Source organism: Mytilus edulis, chromosome 4 (genome assembly GCF_963676685.1).
Source record: "Mytilus edulis chromosome 4, xbMytEdul2.2, whole genome shotgun sequence".
In the NCBI taxonomy this organism is placed as follows: domain Eukaryota; kingdom Metazoa; phylum Mollusca; class Bivalvia; order Mytilida; family Mytilidae; genus Mytilus; species Mytilus edulis.
The window spans coordinates 55,021,018-55,042,500 of record NC_092347.1 but is presented as its reverse complement, the minus strand read 5'-3'; the positions used below and the strand labels follow the sequence as shown (position 1 = coordinate 55,042,500).

General features: G+C 31.3%; 1 protein-coding gene across 1 annotated transcript in view; it reads left to right on the top strand.

Annotated features, from left to right (window-relative positions):
* Positions 1-492: 492 nt before the first annotated feature.
* Positions 493-21,483, top strand: part of LOC139519967 (acid-sensing ion channel 1A-like) — a 32,665-nt gene continuing 11,674 nt past the window's right edge. The window contains exons 1-4 of the mRNA XM_071312297.1: positions 493-1,318; positions 17,954-18,185; positions 19,088-19,194; positions 20,031-20,194. Of these exons, the coding sequence (XP_071168398.1) occupies positions 715-1,318; positions 17,954-18,185; positions 19,088-19,194; positions 20,031-20,194 (1,107 nt within the window). The 5' untranslated portion in view covers positions 493-714. The remainder of the gene's footprint in view (positions 1,319-17,953; positions 18,186-19,087; positions 19,195-20,030; positions 20,195-21,483) is intronic.

The window sequence follows — 21,483 nt, the reverse complement described above, 5'->3', positions numbered from 1 at the left end:
TGTATTCCATAAACCACAAATAACTAAATATCGAAAAACAAGCACCGTAATCTATGCAGTCCATCCATGTTTAAAGCCAATAAACATCTAAGTCTGGAACTTCATATGTTGTTGTTTTTTCGAATTATTATCGAATTGTTGCTTTGTTTTTGAATGCATTTTACTATTGGTAGCTTTCCATTACCAATAAAACAAAAAATCTAAACTCGATCAGTTTCAAAGATAATAATGAAATGAAAATGATGGGTTTCATTTCGCATATTTTACTATGTGTTCGACGATTTCTTGCGAAGAAAAGGTTTGGTCTAGGTAATACTGCCCCAAGTTTCTGTAAATGGTGAGATTGACTTTATTCTTTTTGAAATATATCAAACAGGTAATTCATGATTTCAATCCATTAATAAGTTTTAATTGTAGACAATATTGACGACATTAAATATCACATGACCCTATGACGGTATATTAAAATCGAAGGTACCAGATTTTACATTTGCCTAATGACTTTTCCAATGAAAGATTGATTTATACTTAAGTAAACAAACGATGTAATTAATTCCGGTATTAAAACTTTGAGTTCTTTTGAAATATCATCATTTTACCTGATGACATTCAACAACTGTATCCTCACCAATTTTCCGTAGATGGATTGAACACAGTACAAATGTTTGAGTTTATTTTACTGAAAAAGGTGGACCAATCTTACCTTTAATATTGATGTCTTCAAAGAAATCGAAAGTAAAGAAAATTAACGTCAGCAAAATGAGAATAAGAACAAACAGTAGCAACAAGCCTCCTTCACCGGTTGTGGATAAGGTGAATCCAATACCAACAATAGCTTTTGTTTCAAAATCGAAAAACAAATTCAGAGCAATGCTGGAAGAGCAAATTGAAAAGGACAGAAGTTTAACAGTGAAAGAAAGATTTGACATTTTTATATCAGAAACGAGTTTTACGGCTTTGACAAAAATTTGCAAAGCTGGTAATATTTTCAAACAAATAGTCTGGCTGATATTGGTGTTAGCAATGTTGTCCTGGTTATGTATCCAGTGTTTTTGGTTGTTTGAGAAGTACCTAAGTTATCCTTATGAGGTGAAAATAGAACTCAAATCTATTCAGAAGATGGAGTTTCCAAGTGTTACAGTTTGTAACAGAAATCCAATCAGAAAAAGTAGATTCGAAAACTCTCCTTTTAGCGCTCCAGAATTTAAAGCACTATTTGAAGTATGGCAGAATTCTCAATTGTATGATAAAGCTGTAAAATCTATGAAAAACCAAACAAAAGAAAGGTATGATGGCGACGGAGGATCAAGTGAAGAAGGTAAGTTCCATTTTCTCATTGTTCGTAGAAATAAATGTTTTATTTAACACGAGTCCTATTCTAAGAAACATAATATCAAATATAATATGAAGAAACAATACTGCATGGCTTTGTATCTGGTTGGAATACCAACTTTTCTAACCAAATTCATATTCCTTTTTAAAGTTTATCAATTAAAATCTAATTTTCTATCCCAGAAGTTATATTGTATGATAAAGCTGTAAAATCTATGACTATTTAACGGATTTTTTGTCGTTTTCATTTTTAGCCATGGCGTTTTCAGTTTGTTTTAGATTTATGAGTTTGACAGTCCCTTTGGTATTTTTTGTCCCTCTTTTATAGAAAACGATGTCAGTGAAATGATTTTAAAAGAAAATATATTTGTGTGTCTTACCGAAAAATTGTATACAACTGCACATAAAAACGAGTTTTTACGTTACTAAAGAAACTCGAATGATTAGGGAGATTATCTTAATTCATTAATATAATGTCATCAGAATGAGTTTGCTCTTAGTAACTGCGAACATTCTAAATGCATGCTTCATGTAGAACTGTTTTATTCAGTTGATTTTTAGTTACTTTATTAAAACTTTATATAGGTAAAACACTCTTATTTTCTGTTTATAATATGCTTGATATTGTTCTTTCAATATTCATTTTAGAAGACAATATTGATTGTTATTTATTCGTTTGACCGATATCAGATAACTCATCATCTGTTTTCGCTATTTCTTCATATCTTGATCCAAAAAGATATTTGTGTATCCTTTTGATATCACTAATGATATAACTTGATTTTTTTATAATAGTTTTTTATGCAGTGTAAACAAATATATACCTTTTAATAAAATTGAGAATGGAAATGGGGAATGTGCCAAAGAGACAACAACCCGACCATACAAATAAACAACAGCAGAAGGTCACCAACAGGTCTTGAATGTAGCGAGAAATTCCCGCACCCGGAGACGTCCTTCAGCTGGCCCCTAAACAAATATATACTAGTTCAGTGATAATTAACGCCATACTAATTTCCAAATTGTACACAAGAAACTAAAATAAAAATAATACAAGACTAACAAAGGCCAGAGGCTCCTGACTTGCGACAGGCGCACAAATGCGGCGGGGTAAACATGTTTGTGAGATCTCAACCCTCCCCCTATACCTCTAGCCAATGTAGAAAAGTAAACGCATAACAATACGCACATTAAAATTCAGTCCAAGAGAAGTCCGAGTCTGATGTCAGAAGATGTAACCAAAGAAAATAAACAAAATGACAATAATACATAAATAACAACAGACTACAAGCAGTTAACTGACCTGCCAGCTCCAGACTTCAATTAAACTGACTGAAAGATTATGATTTCATCATATGAACATCAGGCACAATCTTTCCCGTTAGGGGTTTAGTATCATACCATCATAAAATATATGAGAAGAACATAACCCGTGTCATGCCAACAACTGGTTTTTGAATAAATGTGTTTAGTTCCGATGCAAAGACCCTATAAGTGAATCAATATTAACGCCAAAATATGCAATCTTTAATGACCTGACAACAGTATCGTAACTATATCCCTTCTTAATAAGTCTGTTCAAAGGTTTTGTTAGTTTTTGAGGTGAATACTGACACCTTTGTGCTTTATAAAGAATATTTCCATAAAAAATTGGATGTGAAATACCTGAACGTATAAGAAGTCTGCATGTTGAGCTGTATTTACGAATGATGTCCTTATACCGATGATAAAATTTAGTAAATGTTTTGACTAGTTTGTGATATCGAAAACCCTGGTGTAATAATTTTTCAGTAATACATAAATTTCTTTCGTTAAAATCTAAAACATTGTTACATACACGAGCGAATCGTAAAAGTTGAGATATATAAACACCGTAAGATGGTGACAAGGGAACGTCACCATCTAAAAATGGATAATTAACGATAGGAAATGAAAAATCATCTCTTTTATCATAAATTTTAGTATTCAGCTTTCCGTTAGTGATATAGATATCAAGATCGAGGAAAGGACAGTGGTCATTGTTAGTATTAGCTTTATTTAAAGTAAGTTCAGCAGGATAAATTTCTTTAATATACATACTGAAGTCGTCATTATTGAGAGCCAAAATATCATCCAAATATCTAAAAGTATTATTAAATTTGTTTATCAGATGTGGTTTCGATGGGTCTTTGCTTATTTTTGTCATAAATTGTAACTCATAGCAATACAAAAACAGGTCCGCAATCAGTGGTGCACAGTTAGTCCCCATTGGAATTCCGATAATCTGACGATATATGGAATTCCCAAAGCGAACAAAAATGTTATCTAGTAAAAATTCAAGGGCATATATAGTATCAAAGCATGTCCAATTGACATAGTTTTTTTTGTTTATTGCTACTCTAAAATGACCTAAAAGAGTTTGAACATATATATTCACATTCTGACTTTTTAAATGCCCATTTAATTAGGTGTGTGAATTTCTTCTTAATGAGAATGTGAGGCAATGTGGTATACAGGGTAGAAAAATCAAAACTTTGAACAGATTCAAAATCACCAATATAAGCATGCAATTTATCAAGTACTTCCAAAGAGTTCTTGACACTCCAAAAGTAATTAATTCCACTATTTTCGAAGGCCTTATTTGAACAATTTATTATCAGATTTTTAATTGTACCAAGTGTGCTGGTAAGAAAAATAGACAATTTAGTAGTGGAACAATGGCTTGAAGACGAAATAAATCTATATTTGTAAGGTGTTTTGTGTAGCTTCGGAAGCCAGTACATAGTTGGGACTGTCATTGTATTTGGCTCTGCTTGTAAAAGAGGGACGAAAGATACCAAAGGGACAGTCAAACTCATATTAAAGCGGTAGCTAAAAGTTTATGTTTGTTACAGATGTCGTTTTCTGAAAATGGAGTCAGTTGGAATGTTGGTGAATTGGTGATTTCTTTTTTCAGAACCTCAATGTAAAATTTACGTCAAACAATAATAATGTTATTAGCAGCTTTATCGGCCGGGACAAAAAACAAATTTCATGGCTATTTCTTTTAGTTTATGTTTGATACGAGAAATAGGTTTTTTTGTGGTTATTGTTAATAGTAAAATGTTCTTTAAAATGTTGAATACGTATATCAACTATCTTCATTACTGAATTAAAAAAAGAGTCCAAAGATTTTCTGTCAGCTTTTTCCCGTTTTATCCATTTCATACAGTAAGTATGGAGTGAGTCGTGGATGATATTACGACAATCATTCCAATTAATAATTGACGGGGGACGATATTTAGGTCCTTTACTGAGGAATGATTTTAACTCTCGGTCTTGAACGATGTTAAGATCTCAGGTTATAACATGGGAAATGGGTCCATAAATATATTCGGAGGTACTACAATTACATGAAGTAGGTGTATTTTCACTGATATTAACATCTTTACACAGTTGACTATAATTAAACACAAATTTCCGGGTAGATTTCTTGTAAATATAACAAATAAGAGGTAGCTCAGTATTGTCAAAATATATAGGTATTTGTTCTTTAACAGAATGGTCGTTAAATATACCGGCAATATTTACAAAATCAAAACCTTTATTTACATACTTTATTTTAATAAAATGTTTTTTTATGATCTTCAGGGCGATCAATTTTGGGAAATAGTTTAAAATAACAATATGCCATAATAATTTGAACAATTTCATACTTAGGACTGCTATATGAAATTGTGTTGCAATCCTCCAAAATTTTATTTAACTTATTAACCGGTAATGAACAGAGTTTTGTTAACAGATAATGTCTTCCGTTGTTTTTTGAAATAGAAATTAGGTCCGAAATATTGGTATGATTAGTCCGAAATTTTCTTTGATTGCGATTTGTTCTACGGCCGTGAGAACGGTTTTTACGAACAGTTTTAGAAACTATATCCAAAATGTTAACGGAATCAGTTCTAGATATATTACCAATTCCCATGATATTATCATTAAGACCGAGAGGGTAGACTGTTTGTAATTTTTTAATCAAAAACTACATGTTATAAAAAAATCAGGATTTATATCTTATATATACACCAGATGCGCGGTCCGTCTATAAAAGACTCCTCTGTAACGCTCGAATAAAAAAGTGTTAAAAAGGCAAAATAATAGTTATCAAAGGTACCAGGACCACAATTTAATATAAATACGAAGTTGAAGAGCATTGAGGACCAAACATTCCTAAAAGTTTTGCCAAAACACAGCTAAGGTTATCTATTCCTGAGGTAAAAAATCCTTAGTATTTTAAAAACTTGAAGTTTTGCTAACAGTTAATTTATAATTATGAACATATCAATAATAACAACAGTCAACACAGAAGTGCTGACTGCTTGGCTGGTGATACCCTATGAGAATTAAAACCCCACCAGCAGTGGCATCGACCCAGTGGTTGTAAATAAACTAATCATATAGTTAAATTATATTTCGTTGACTTTTGTACTTTGATTATTTTTATTTCTATATATCCTTACTTTTGATACATTGTTTTGTCATTTCATTCAGGTTTCAAAATAAATTTCACATTGTCAATCTACTTCAAGAAGGAAGTTTTCCCCATTCTAAAAATTAAAAGATCAACTTCATCTTCTCGTTAAAGATAGGTTGTTTGTGGTTTTGTTTTTGTTTTCTTTACAAAAAAAGGAATCGTAAACACAACTTTCTATATAAAAAAGAAGATGTGGTATGATTGTCAATGTGACAACTCTCCACAAGGGACAAAAAAAAAAGACACAGAATTTAACAACTATAGGACACCGTACGGCCTTCAACAATGAGCCAAGCCCATACCACATAGTCAGCTACTAAAGGCCCCGAAATGAGAATGTAAAACAATTCAAAACGAGAACACTAACGGCTTTATTTATGTACAAAAATGAACGAAAATCAAATATGTAACACATAAACAGAGAAGAGCCAAAATCTTTTGAATTTCAATTTTATGCAATTATTTAAATGTAATTCAAAGTAATTGAAAAGTAATTCATAGTTACATGACAAAAAGGCAATGTAATTCATGACTTTCAATTACTTGTAATTAAAAATATGCTCAATTACACATTACATTGAATTACTTTCACAATTGTAATTAATTTCAATTGCATCTTTAATTACCCCCGGTCTGCAGTAAAGCATCATTAAAAATCTTAATTTTTGTAAAATACGACTAGGTTAATTTATGCTTTTGGTGGAAAATCTGTTTTTAACTGTTAAAAATTGAATGTTTTATTAGCAGAAATGTCACAGTAAAAAAGATCTTTATAAGTTGATGCGTCCGAAGCGCTTTTACAGAACTGCCTTTATCGAGAACGTGGAACTCTAAAAAAAAATTGAAAGCCAAGGATGTACCTTAATACCTGATAAACGATATGTGAACAAAAGGAACTTAATATAATAGTCAGATTCAACATGTGTTTGGTAGTTTTTAAACAGGAAATCGACCATTAGAGACAATTTTGTTATGTTTGTAAAACTCATCCCATTTTAAATTTTACGGACGCCATCACGAGTTGGTTGACAGTTATGGGATGACCGTTTCACAGATGATATCGGATATGTTCCTTACGCCGTAATTACAATCCCCTTCCCTTCCCAATAATGTGGCCTATCGAATTAGACTAATAACCAAGTTTGTAATAACATGAGAAACACGACGGGTGTCACATGTGGAGCAGGATCTACTTACCCTTCCGGAGCATCTAAGATCACCCCTAGTTTTCGTGGGGTTCGTATTGCTTAGTCTTTAGTTTTCTATGTTTTGTCTTGTGTACTATTATTTGTCTGATTGTCTTTTTTCAATTTTAGCCATGGCGTTTATTTTCGATCTATTAGTTTGACTGTCCCTCTGGTATATTTTGCTCCACTTTTATGTCTACAAGTGACTAAAAACAATCTAGCATAGCTTGTTTCCGTCTGTCTATTATACATGACGTTAAACCAAACACACCAAGTATAAAGTAAATAAAACAACTTTTCATAATTTTTTATTTAGAGAACTTGTTTTGAATAAGTTCACGATGCGAGGTAAGTTTTTCTACTTTAGACATTTGGACTTTCTTGGTAATGCTCAGATCTTTAATTTGAAAATTTGAAAATGACAGTTGTTGTCCATTCGTTTGATGTATTTAATCTTTTGATTGTGCCATTTGATTAGGGACTTTCCGTTGGGAATTTTCCTCGGAGTTCAGTATTTTTTGTGATTTTAGGTTTTTTTTATACACTTCTAAAGGCCCTAGTATTCCTGTATCCAACGTATTTAAACATTGCTAGATAATATATGATAAATTTAATTTATATTCAATATTGTAAAAATTTTAAAACACTAGAGTTCGACACTATAAAACATAATAACAAAACATTATATCTATTTATTGGCTGCTACATGTATAATATTACAAATACTCAACAAGTATAAACATCGTATGATCTTATTTGGATATTTGCCTTTACATATATTACTGATTTCGTACTAAATATATAAAAAAATTCAAAATATTATGTATTAGCTACATTATGAATAGATTGCGTTTTATTTGGCGTTTTTTTTTTTTTTTTTATCTTTCTTTATCTTAGTGTGACTAATAAGTCATGTGTAAGGGAGAGACTGGTCCTGCTTATATAATTTTAATCTGTGTATCTATGATGAATTAATGTTATTGTGTTAATCCATAAAACAACAAAGAACAAATGTCTTGTAAATTTTCATTCAGAATCATTTTTCTCAACACATTGAAATTTTAGAAGTACTTGTCTATATAAAGATATATGACAAGATAAAGTTGTCAAATAAGAAGAATACAGTTAACTTAACATTTATGAATCTCACAAATTCACTTATAGGTTGCATTTCTGTAAATATTGACAATGCAATTTCCCATAGGAAGTCCTTTTACGGCTAAAACTGTACCACTTTTACTATGAAGTTTTGAAAAAAATCTTATCCTAGAAAAGAAAGTTCATATCCACTACAATTTTTTTCAAAGGTCAAAATATAGGGCTGTGCGGCATATTTTCAACTTTTATATGCTCTGAACTGTTCAGAGTTTAAACTAACACTAATGTTCTTAACTACCCCTACCTCGAATGAAGGGTTACCACAGATTTAAATGTAAACAATATGCATATGTATATCTACTGGTAACATTCCCAAGCTATGTCTCTATGAGATGGAACACAGAGAGCAAGCATAAATGAACCATGCACTGGATTTGACTTATCAGTTATACAAAGGCTATATATTACTCTAATTGTAGCAAACAATTTGTATAGTTTTTGTCCTTGGTGACAGTGTAATCGGTTAATAGAAAAGTTTTGAGTTAACCATAAACCTAAAATTGATAAAAAAAAACAAGTATTGAAAGTTTTTTTTTCTGCGAATATATTTACATAGAACAATTTCTGTGGATTACAATAAATACAAATTCGCTGTTCCTTTATTTGCTTTTCTAGGGAAATCCATATTATGATTTTCAAATGTTTAATTAGTAAACAAATTTAGTCATGTAGGAATTAGATGATTATTTAGAAGTAAATTAAAATAAGTGATATTGACCATGCTTCGCCATTAAGTATTATTTGATGAGATATTGGTGTCAAGATAGTAATCTACTACTTTAAATCGAAACTTGAGTTATGATGTGTTATCGTTATGAAGCATCGAAGATGGTTTGAAAAAAAAACCCATCAGAGAATAAAACATAAACGTTTGCTATTTCTGTTGTTTCTTTTCTTTTAATCCACCAATCACTTTTGACAAAAGATTCAGAACTTTTAATCTAAGTCGTTAACAATTTCTTTCAAAAGTTATAAGTAAAAAAAAGATAAAAGAAGTGAAACGAAAACACATATAATTAAAAACCAGTTCTTCAGAGAACAATTGAAGGTCTTTCCATATTTAAGAACATGCATTTTGAAAATGAAAATATAAAAATCGATTTTAGAATGTCATTTCCAGTGTCAGATGATAGCTAACAGTGAGCTGGTTCCAAAAATATATTGTTTCTATACATTCAGGTATTTCACATCCAATTTTTTATGGAAATATTTTTTATAACGCACAAAGGTGTCAGTATTCACCTCAAAAACTAACAAAACCTTTGAATAGACTTATTAAGAAGGGATATAGTTACAATACTGTTGTCAGGTCATTAAAGATTGCATATTTTGGCGTTAATATTGATTCACTTATAGGGTCTTTGCATCGGAACTAAACACATTTATTCAAAAAACAGTTGTTAGCATGACACGGGTTATGTTCTTCTCATATATGTTATGATGGTATGATACTAAACCCGTAACGGGAAGGATTGTGCCTAATGTTCATATGATGAAATCATAATCTTTCAGTCAGTTTATTTGAAGTCTGGAGCTGGCATGTCAGTTAACTGCTAGTAGTCTATTTATGTATTATTGTCATTTTGTTTATTTTCTTTGGTTACATCTTTTGACATCAGACTCGGACTTCTCTTGAACTGAATTTTAATGTGCGTATTGTTATGCGTTTACTTTTCTACATTGGCTAGAGGTATAGGGGGAGGGTTGAGATCTCACAAACATGTTTAACCCCGCCGCATTTTTGCGCATGTCCCAAGTCAGGAGCCTCTGGCCTTTGTTAGTCTTGTATTATGTTAATTTTAGTTTCTTGTGTACAATTTGAATTAGTATGGCGTTAATTATCACTGAACTAGTATATATTTGTTTAGGGGCCAGTTGAAAGACGCCTCCGGGTGCGGGAATTTCTCGCTACATTGAAGACCTGTTGGTGACCTTCTGCTGTTGTTTTTTTCTATGGTCGGGTTGTTGTCTCTTTGGCACATTCCCCATTTCCATTCTCAATTTTATGTAAGGTTAAAATAAGGGTGATAATTTGTTACTTCTTGTTTGAAAAAAATCAGTTAGTTTACTGGACACTGATTTCAAAAGTATATTTATAACGTAACGGTACCCAAATTGCACCGAGTACCCAAATTGCACCTTTATAGCAAAAATAGCAGCGGACATCTTACAAGATTTCCTAGAGACTAAACAATTTGTATTTTTATGATTTGATACTATACACATCTTTCAACATGGGTGAAAATATTTAGATATGCACAAAACGTTCAGTCATTTATCAATAGAAGAAGTATTTACTGAAAAAGTAAAATGTACTTCATTTTTCTGTCAAAGTACCCGTTTAAGAAGATGTGTACCGACATGTCGGATATTTTGACGATCTCTTATATGGCTTCTGATAAAAAGAAATATCAAGCCAAAATCAAAATTAAGAACATGACCTTGAGCTTTAATATTGACCTAATTTTTCTTTTAGTGTACCAAGTACCCCATATCAAAACCATAGGTCTCTACCACTTATGGTTTAGAGATTACAAATACATATCACTTATTTCAAAAACATAAAGGGGAAAAACACTCATATTGAGTCTTCGTAACGCTTCGGTCAAAATAAAACGTAACTTCCTGAGAATATAACGAGCAGTTTACATGATTTAAAAAAAATAATTTGTTGCCTTCTTTTACGGTTGCACAGGAGATTTCATCACAAGAAAAACAGTGTTTGGGGAGATAACTCTTACAAAGAAAAATGTTCTGTTAAACAGGGTCCCTTTAGAATTGTATAGGCTGTATGAAATCATATACAAAACAGCAACATCTTTTGAAACAAAAAATACAGCACAAAAAACATAAGCGGAAGAAAAAAAAATCAAAAAACTAATTATCAGAACCAAACCAATAGGTCTATCCACGGAAAAGTGAAAGACCTAAAAATCCCAAACAGAAAGACAAAATGGAACAAAAACGACTAGAAAAACCGGTAAGCAACACATTCCCTTTGGTGTGGTCATGAGTTTATATCCAACAAGTTTTGGTGAAAAATGTTTGACCGGATTTGAAATGAAAATAATAATTTAGGAATTGATGAGCAAAAAGCGCTTCATTACGAACGCTCAAATTAAAAAAAATAGAAGAAAAAATGCGCTGTGCAATTGTTGAATTTCTAACGGAAGTTGTTTACACACGTAAATACTGGCGGTAAATTAGTTCAGAAGAACTTTAGATTTATAGCAGGACAGATTTGAAGATTCAGAAGAAATCAACGATATTTGTTCCAACCTTTTTAGTAAAATTTAGCCAACTATAGAAAATTGCAAAGGAGCTATCAGAAGCATAGTTCAAGAAAAACAATACCCTGACAAAAACAGGAAAAAAGGATTAACCTATTTTTAACTTTTTATCTAAAAATATATCGGTTTTTTTTTGTCACATATTGTTGTCACCATATTGTCAGAATTATGACAGTTATCCATTCGTTTGATGTGGTTGGGTTTTTATGGATGTTTTGTCTTTGAATTTCCTATACGAGTTTGGTATTTTTGTTACTTTACTTTTTAACAAGTTTCCAGCTTCCACGATATACTTTAAAGTAAATAATTGATTTAGCAACATGAATGAAATCCAATACAGGCCATGCACTGATGCGTCTTGAAGAGTTAGCCGTTCCATTTTCAAAAGTAAAATGTACCTCAATCCACTGTTGCTAGACATGACGAAAGATCGCTCCATAAAAGCCAGAATTGTTACATCAGTTCAATGTTTTATTGCAAATTTGATAAAAGAAATGAGGTACGGATTGAGAAAAACAATGAAGATGAATCAATCATTGGAACGTTTACAAGAGCTCGAGAAATCATTGGAAATAAGGAACAATGATTCCACTTATTTTGTGTACAGCTTATTTGAAAACAATAAAAAAAAATATAGGTCACCGATGAGTTAAAAAAAGATATTTCAATTTTAATGCCAAAAATGGCATTCTTGCATCAAAGGGAGATAATTTGGAGCTTTTTCAATGATATAAACATTTTAATAATCATCTGGGGCCTAACCGAATCGATTTTTTTTTGGTTGATTTTTGTACCATATCATAAAATAGTAACTAATTGTGTAATAAATAAAATTTGTAATGAGAAAACAAATATTTATATTTTTGCTGAATTTATTGTACCCTTAATTCATTTTATTTACTGGTTTCAAATAATATGTTGATATTAACCCGTCTCCTCCCGATGACCAGTTAAATAAATATTGAAGATAATTATCGTTATTTGTTGATTTGTTAAGTAATTTTCATTTGAAAATTTAGATTTGAATTATTCAGTCATAGGAACTTTTCGATTCAAAAATACACACTTTAGTTGACTGACTTATGCCACTTCTCCGTGCAATGACTAATTGTACATTCATGTAGATAACAACAAAATATGTTTAAAGGACCTTGATTTGTGATACACGAAAACAATGTTAGACGCAAGAATCCCATAATTTTTAAGTATATTCGAGAATTATTATATTTTGCTTTTATTGTAGTTCATTGTGAAATTAAATTGCGTTGTCAAAATAGAACAAAATGGACCAATTGTAAAGACAAGACTACTGATATATATGTTTTCATAACGTTGATTCGAACAACTGCAGAGTACAATATCTTACATCAATTTTTTTTCATGATCGCTTTTGAGATGGAATCCACCTTAAATTTGATATATTTTATGGTACTAGTTCAGAACAATTAGATGTTTTTGAAGAAACAACTTGCTTTAACGGACATATTAGTTTGTATTCCGAACCGTTTCGAATTTCAATGTCGTTAGGTTTTTTTCCGTTTGGTGTTTATCATCAATATAACAAGGTAGATCATTATCCAACTATTATTTCATACAAAACAATATCAAAATAATTAAAACAATGAAATGTTTATTATATAGTAAATACGATTGACAATGCGTTTCTCGGTGTAAGCTAAGTACATTAATTGAGAAGGTTAATGAGAGAGAATTTAAGTTAAAATTGTTACTTTGAAATCCATAACAGAATATTTTCCAATGTAAACATTTATTATGTCAATTCTGGGCTCTCTTCCAACCTTTCTATGGTTCGTAATGTTCTATGTTCATGCACTTATGAATTGTTATATTCTGATTAGCCATACTTAACGAACATAAATTTTTAATACAATAAAACGCAACACATGTACCTGAAATGATTTCTGCTTGTGAGGGTAGCATACTTTTTTTTATGTTATCCAATGTATAACAGTGTGGGAACGGAACTGTACAGTTTTATAATGTTTTGGTAATTCGGGAGACTGTCAAACAGGGCTCCTACATTCGAAAAAATATCAAGTTGCTTTATGGAAAGTTTGATGAACTCAATTGTTACTATATAAAAGAGAAGATGCGGTATAATTGCCAATGAGACAACTATCTACAAAAGACCAAAATGACACAGACATTAACAACTATAGGTCACCGTACGGCCTTCTGCTTTAAGTTTTAAACATAAAAGCCAATAAAATAATATAAACGACATATGCATCCAAAAGTTTTCCTTAGAAGGGCGGGATTCCGAGTAAATCGATCTAAGTTGTCACAGAGCAGCAATAAAACAATGTTTAATAAACATAAAAAAAAACATCGTTACTACCAGAATTTTCACATGACTATATGTACCTTTTCTAATATATAGTCTTACCTGTCTTAAATTGTTCATTTTTAACGACTGTACAATCGCTTGCAAATTTACTATAACAACAACAACAACAACAACATACAATTAATAACTAAAAACGAATAATAACTGGGATTGTCACTGATTTCATACAGGCAAATAAAGAATAATAATAAAAACATACATTCATTACTAAACTATTTATGTAAAAATTATTGCGACACAATGGCAACATCAACTTGGCTATTTTGTGTTTGGCCGGATAATTACATAATTCATACCGTATTCATGTTAATATTTTTGACCAGTAATTGTAAATTCACCTTTGCTGCCAACAACTAGGATCTACATCTTCAAGATAACATGTATTAAACCTTAAGAAAAAGCAGAGATGAAGCAATGTACTACATTAAAATTAGATGAAGTATTTTGAAAATCATCATTGCATTTAATTTGTTAACGGAGAATGTTTTACATTACTTTTAGATGAAAAAAGCCGAAAACTTAACATTGTATACTTTCTTAATAATTGTCATTGTTTTTTTTTTCTAAAATCCCATTTCTATATGTATTTATTAAGCATTGTGTTTAAATGACTTCTCATAATCAAAATTTATTCTGCCTTTGAGGCTATAAAAGCATGTATCAAACAAATTGCAATTTAGTGTGTACATTGAGAAGTCATGAAACAAACTATCCTCTCAGATCCCCTTGAGCGTACTTATGTGTAAATTATAAATCATTATTATTGACTTTTCAGCTTCATACATTTGACATTAATGCTACATATAAACTAGGACACTAATGTTTCAAATCGACAAATGCTTGAATGGTTTAACAAATGATTAAAATGGAAAGAAAATAAGACTGAAATTTAAATAGCTTTATTTCATATAATAATTTTTTTGCTCTGAAATGTGAATCTGCATTAATAAACTGATCAATTATAAAAATGTGCTATAAATTGACATTTTATTTACACCACTGGGTCGGTGCCACTGCTGGTTGACGTTTCGTCCCCGAGGGTATCACCAGCCAAGTAGTCAGCACTTTGGTGTTGATATGATTGAATATCAATTATATGGTAATTTTTATAAATTTCCTGTTACAAAACTTAAAAGTCTTTTGAGAGCCTTATTAACATGCCAATGGTAGGATATGAACCTTTTATAAATGACTAAGACCGACTTAGGCTAATTTGAGGGGGGAGGGGGGGGGGCGAAATCCCGGTCTTAAAAACATGAAATCCCGAGATGCAGAATAAAAAGAAATTCATATCCCGAAATACCGAAATCGAAAAATATATTCCCGGATCCCGTATTGATCAATCCCCAAATCCCGAGATTAAAAACATCCGATCCCGAAGTCCCGAAAAAGGTCCTGCCTCCCTCTAGTCTCTACCCTACTTTCATGTTTGCCAAATCACTACTTGTATGCCCCATTTATGTGCATTATGTTTTCTAGTCTGTACATCCGTGCGTTCGTTCGTTCGTTCGTTCGTGACGTCCGTCCGTCTGTCCCGCTTCAGGTTAAAGTTTTTGGTCGAGGTAGTTTTTGATGAAGTTGAAGTCCAATCAACTCGAAACTTAGTAATATAGGGCCGAGGTGGCATCTGTGTACTATGGACACATTTTTTTTCCACATGTTTTATTTATTTTTATATATATGCAACTGGTATGACCCCTTAAATAGTAAACATTTCAAAAAAAACAGTAGACAGAATACAGAGAGGATTCTACATATTAAAGTAGCATAATCGTAGTTTACATGTAGATAAAATGCGTAAAATAATTGTCCTCTCTAAGGAGGTAAAATAGTTGTGTTTCTTGCGATCTAAACACCATGATATGGAGAACGCTCTGATTGGTTAATTATTTTTCGATTTTTGTTATCTATCATACGATGGGTTGTTTTAAACCGGAAGTCTTATCTATGACTAAAAGTCAGTCTGATGACGGAATCAATATCCGAACTCCTTTGGTGTCAGACCAGCAATTAAAAACCCCTATCTGTTCAACCAAATTTTGCAATTTTCACAGCTTTCTAAATATTTTACCTTAAGTTTAACTTCAAGGAAACCAGGTATATCCTGAATTGTACATGTATCACCTTCCTACATGCCAATTTTCAACCAATGTTTAAAGTCTAGTAACAAATTTCTGATTTTGAAAAGACAGGTACTACCAAAATAACTCCCGGTTTTCTGGAAATCTTAAATTAGTGTACTATGTAGCGCATTAATCCTGAATTTTGAATGCAAACCCATAGACAAGTGAATTTTGGCTCAAAATGGTCTAAATATATTTCCCTTTCACCAAAAGTTTCATTTCTGCAAATTTGTTGGTTAGTTTAAGTAAACAATGACATCAAAAGCACTATTTTGTGTCAAAGTAGGACTAAATTGGAGGGAGTAATTGGTGGTCTGACACCTTTTTTTGTCGTTTTTCTCCCAAAATAACTCATTCTGAATAATCATAAGAACGGATGACAAATGCGACTATGCATGTTACCTATAAAACACAGAGGCACGATGATTAATTTATCGTGGAAGGAAGAGAAGCGACACACAAAATGAGGTCTTCTCGTTTAATAGTATAGATATATACTTGCTCAGCAAAAATGGAACGTCCTTCTTACTCTGAAACATATAAATAAACCACAATTTAAAAACAAACACCTACAAGACAAAGTTCAGAGGTTTAGACAGGTTCAAAACATTCGGCGTTGCTAAAAACGTTACGCGAATTCCCAACCAACCCCTATACCTCTAGCCCGATGTTGAAATAGATAACATAAGAAACTAAGCAAAATGGCAAAGATCGACAAAAATTAACAAAACGACCTATAGCAGTTACTAACATACCAGCATCATACCTTAATTAAACTGATTGTGTCTTTTTTATATGAAAATCAAGCGCAATCCGTTCCTCTAGTAGTTTAATATCATACTCTCATAAAATAAAGAGAACTTTTCCCGTGTCATGCCGACAACTGGTTTTAGAATTAATATATGTATTTCCATTGTGCAGTTATTTGTTACAACATTACGTATTTAATTATAATTTACTCTTCAAAACACACACACACACACACACACATCCCTTCGTAAATTTTACGGACGACATCACGAGTTGGTTGACCGTTATGGAATAACCGTTTCACAAATGATATCGGATATGTTCCTTACGTCGTAACTACAATCCCCTTCCCTTTCATGAATGTGACCTACCGAATTAGACTATTTACCGGATTTGTTATCACATAAGCAACACGACGAGTACCGCATGTGGAGCAGAATCTGCTTACCCTTCCGAAGCACCTGAGATGACCCCTTGTTTTTTGGTGGGGTTCGTGTTGTTTATTCTTTAGTTTTCTATGTTGTGTCGTGCGTGCTGTTGTTTGTTTGTCTTTTTCATTTTTAGCCATGGCTTTGTCAGTTTGTTTTAGATTTATGAGTTTGACTGTCCCTTTGGTATCTTTCGTCCCTCTTTTATACCAACTCCACTAATCAAAAGATCCTAAACCAATCCGTCGACTAAGCTACTATAACTTAAAGTTGAGTAATGCCTTTTTCGACGGCTTTATATTTGGTTGTTAAATGGACACGATAACTTTTTGTGTGTAAAGGAAACATTCATGTAATATTTCTTTTAGTGTCTCGTGTTGGTTTGTATACGAGGGACTTGCTTTCATTTTAATTCAAGCTTTTCTTCATTTTCAAGTTGATATTTTCTCTAAAACTTCATAAATATAAGCATTATTTTATGTAAATGTGGGTCCTCAATGCTCTTCAACTTTGTACTTGTTTGGCTTTATAACTTTATAATTTCGATCTGAGCGTCACTGATGAGTCTTATGTAGACGAAACGCGCGTCTGGCGTATTAAATTATAATCCTGGTACCTTTGATAACTATTTACTAAGAATTGAATGCATAAAAAAAGGTTTCTATCAAAATGTTGTGTGATTTTATTTGTGTGCTACTCATTTTGTTTCAAATATAAATTACATGATATAAGAGGCAATAAATATGTCATGCTTTCTTTTCTGTTAATTACATTATAAGTACACTTATTCAAAATTCATAGGTTAAAATTGCCCATGATTTTGTTTTTCAGATACTTATGTAATGTCACAGATGAAGAATAATAGCATTAATGTATGGTCTGCTCTTTCTGACCCAGTCACGGCGGCGGCTTTCTATAAAACGGAAGATCAGGAAATGGTTGCCACATTTGGTTATGCCACAATTGCCGGAAACATGGACCAATCTGAACTTAAATCATACGGTCATCAAATAGAAGATTTTCTTGTTTCATGCAGGTTTCTAGGAATGCCATGTTCTCCACAGTAAGTTTTAACTTGTTTATTTAAAATATAATAATAATGATATGATAATACGAGTTATCTGATATTATCAAGCAAGTCATTCCTCGTGCTAAATATGCATGGACATGTGGAATGAAAGCTGAAACTATAACTGTGAAGAAGTAAATTTTCATTCAATTTATGGGGTTTCTTATTTATTGAAAGAACTTTAATAAAGGCATATTAAAAATAATTTTAATTAAAGTATTTACCCAAAGTAACACCATTTTAAAAGATTGATATAAATTGACAGTATATGAATATATGTATATTCAATATTGACATTCTTTTCCTTTAAATAATTGAACACGCATAATTCATGCGATATCCATCTCTAGCTAAAGGGTTACATTGAAATTCACATGAATACGTTTTCAACGTGGTCGATTTCATCAATGTTTCTTAGATTATTTTGACAAAATTTAACGATACTGGCTGCTTAAAGTGAATTATTATTTCATTATTTCCCTTTCATAAATGATTGAACAAACAATAAAAATCATATTTTATATTTTTAATATATTTCGTAGCCTTTTATGCTAACCGATTGATTGAAAGTAAGTAAGTTTGAACTATCTAAAAATGGTATATATGTACGCAGAACCTCGTTGTAATAGTAACATATGAAGCTCTTACAATGGACTATATGAAATATCATGCGTCAGCATAATATATGCACACAAAAACTAAACGCATAAAATATAAAGGAATGAAGCATAAGAAAGCAAAAGACAAAAAACACAAAAAAAAGGCAAAGAAGACAGATTTCGACGTAAGAAACACCAATGTAGATGAAATAAATCCAAATACTAAATAAATTCTGAATTGCTCTGTTCAGTTCGTGCAATTATTGTTACAGATTTATGTATTTTCATTTTTTTCAGGAATTTTACGTTCGTCCCGAACGTAAAGTATGGGAATTGTTTCACGTTTAATGCATTTAACAACAGTCAAGATCCACTGTACAGTACATACTCGGGGCCATTAATGGGTAATGCTTATAGTAAAATTGAAACTCAGATATGTCATTGATAGAGTTACATTTTTTTTAAACTGATGTATATACCAACCGCAGTCAAAAGGCCACTGATAGTAAGTGACAAAAACATTATTTTCAGCATTCGAAAACAATCACTTCTTTGAAGTACATTTTTATCCGATTCCAAATATGTTAACATAAAGATTTTAAAATCAATCAATTACGTCTGTATGTACAAAACACGAGAGTTACATTAAAAAAAAAATAGATCTATCTTTAATATAGCTCAAGATCAAAAATGCTCAAATTATTTTTATTAGGGTCGTGTGCTACTCAAGAATAGGTTCTATCAGATTTATTTTAATAATTACGAAATGAATGATGATAAAATATCTCAAACGTTTTAAAACAAAAAGCTAAACTTATTACCTCAAGTGATTATGTATGAAATACTAAGATGCAACAAATGGATAATTCTAAAATTAGATACGTTAAATGTTTATAATGATTTTACAATGTTCTATATATTGAATTGAAAAAGGAATGTTACATAAAAATAAACCCTGCAGCATTAAGATTGAGGAACGAAACTGATGTTCCTTTAAAATCGAGGAAAAAACATTGGGCGTTCCCTTTTTGTACATGTTATCTTAAACCTTTTTGCATTTTGTTTGTTTTTTGATTTTCGAATATTTCAAAATTTACAGCTTTTGTTTTAAGATATATTGATCTGTTTTTATGTATGTTTTGGTAGAACATATTCGATTACAATCTGAGGTGACAAAAGATTACAAATCTTAGTTTTTCCTTTAATGTTTTTAAACAACACGGCCAACCTTTACTTTTAGGACTTTCGCTAGAACTGAACGTACAACAGTATGAGTACATGCCGGCTCTTGCTCAAGATGCAGCGGTTCGTGTTCTAGTTCACACTCGGGGAACCTTTCCCGCTCTAGAAGACGATGGTTTTTCAATTCCAGTTGGATTTATGACATCAGTTGGACTTAAAGTGGTAAGAAGCCCTTGGTTTGTTTTAATGTTTGGTCAATGACAGTTAATATCAACTGTTATTGCTGTGTCTCTTGAGAAATTATAGACATAATTTGCATTTAATTATAAAAAATTGTGTTTTCAAATCACCAATTTACCTACTTACACGCATAGTGCTATTTTTGGGTACATCTATTGAATATAGAATTATGAAAATATCACAGTTGTTATCCATTCGTTTCATGTGTTTGAACTTTTGATATTACCATTTAAATAGGGACTTTCCGTATTGAATTTTTCTCAGAGTTCCGTATTCTCGTTATTTTAATTTTCATATTCTTCACCTAGACAAGTTTTATTCCAAGTAACATATAATTTGTAATCAAAATGAGGTAGATTGTTTTCAAGTCATGAAAAAATTAAATAAAAAAGATGTATTTTACGCATAAACTATTACTTTACTAAACTCATCAAAGATACCTGGCTTATAATTTTGCACATCATTAGAAGTTTTCGTCTACAAAAGACATGCGTGAAATAAGAATTAAAAAGCCAATTAAAGTTTGATATAACCATTTATTTTCATTAATGGTCATTCTGTAGATTATGCAAATAATGGTCAACGATTCAAGAAGTTTACAAAAATCATGAAAATCCCCAAAATAATATATTTCGGCTAAAAATGTGTCTCTTATAATTTGGAAAACAATAAAATCTGTTAGGACTTCTAGCAATGCTCCTTGGTAATAACAATAATGTTTGACAAGTTTGTTCAAAAATATTTTGGCAATGAAATAATTAATTTAAAAAAAATTGCTAAAATTTTGAACAATTATTTATCATTAGCAAGGAAAATATCAAATACAACACTAATTGGACATCAAACTGACATATCAATCGAAGTACTGATCAGAGAGAAAAAAGTCAATTGATATGTTTGTGTTTAATTAAGAACCGACATTATCTAATCAAACCATATTATTTGTATTTGATATCTCAAATCGAACCGTTCTATAGCTAACAAATGAATAATACTAAAAAAGGTTCAATCATGTCCATTGTCATTCGGGTCTACTCATTAGAAGTAATGTAGGATGGCCTATTTAGACACGATCTCAAGTTTATCGAGTACAACAACAGAATTAAAATAGGAGCTTTTAATCATAATGAAAGAGTTATTTCCTGCGTTTTGAAAGAGCTTTTTAATTGTTATTCCAACCATAAAATGAAAAAAATTGTGATATCCATTTTTCTTTTTGTTATTATATTTTCAATAATGGTTGTTGACTTTGTTAGAACAATCACATTAAT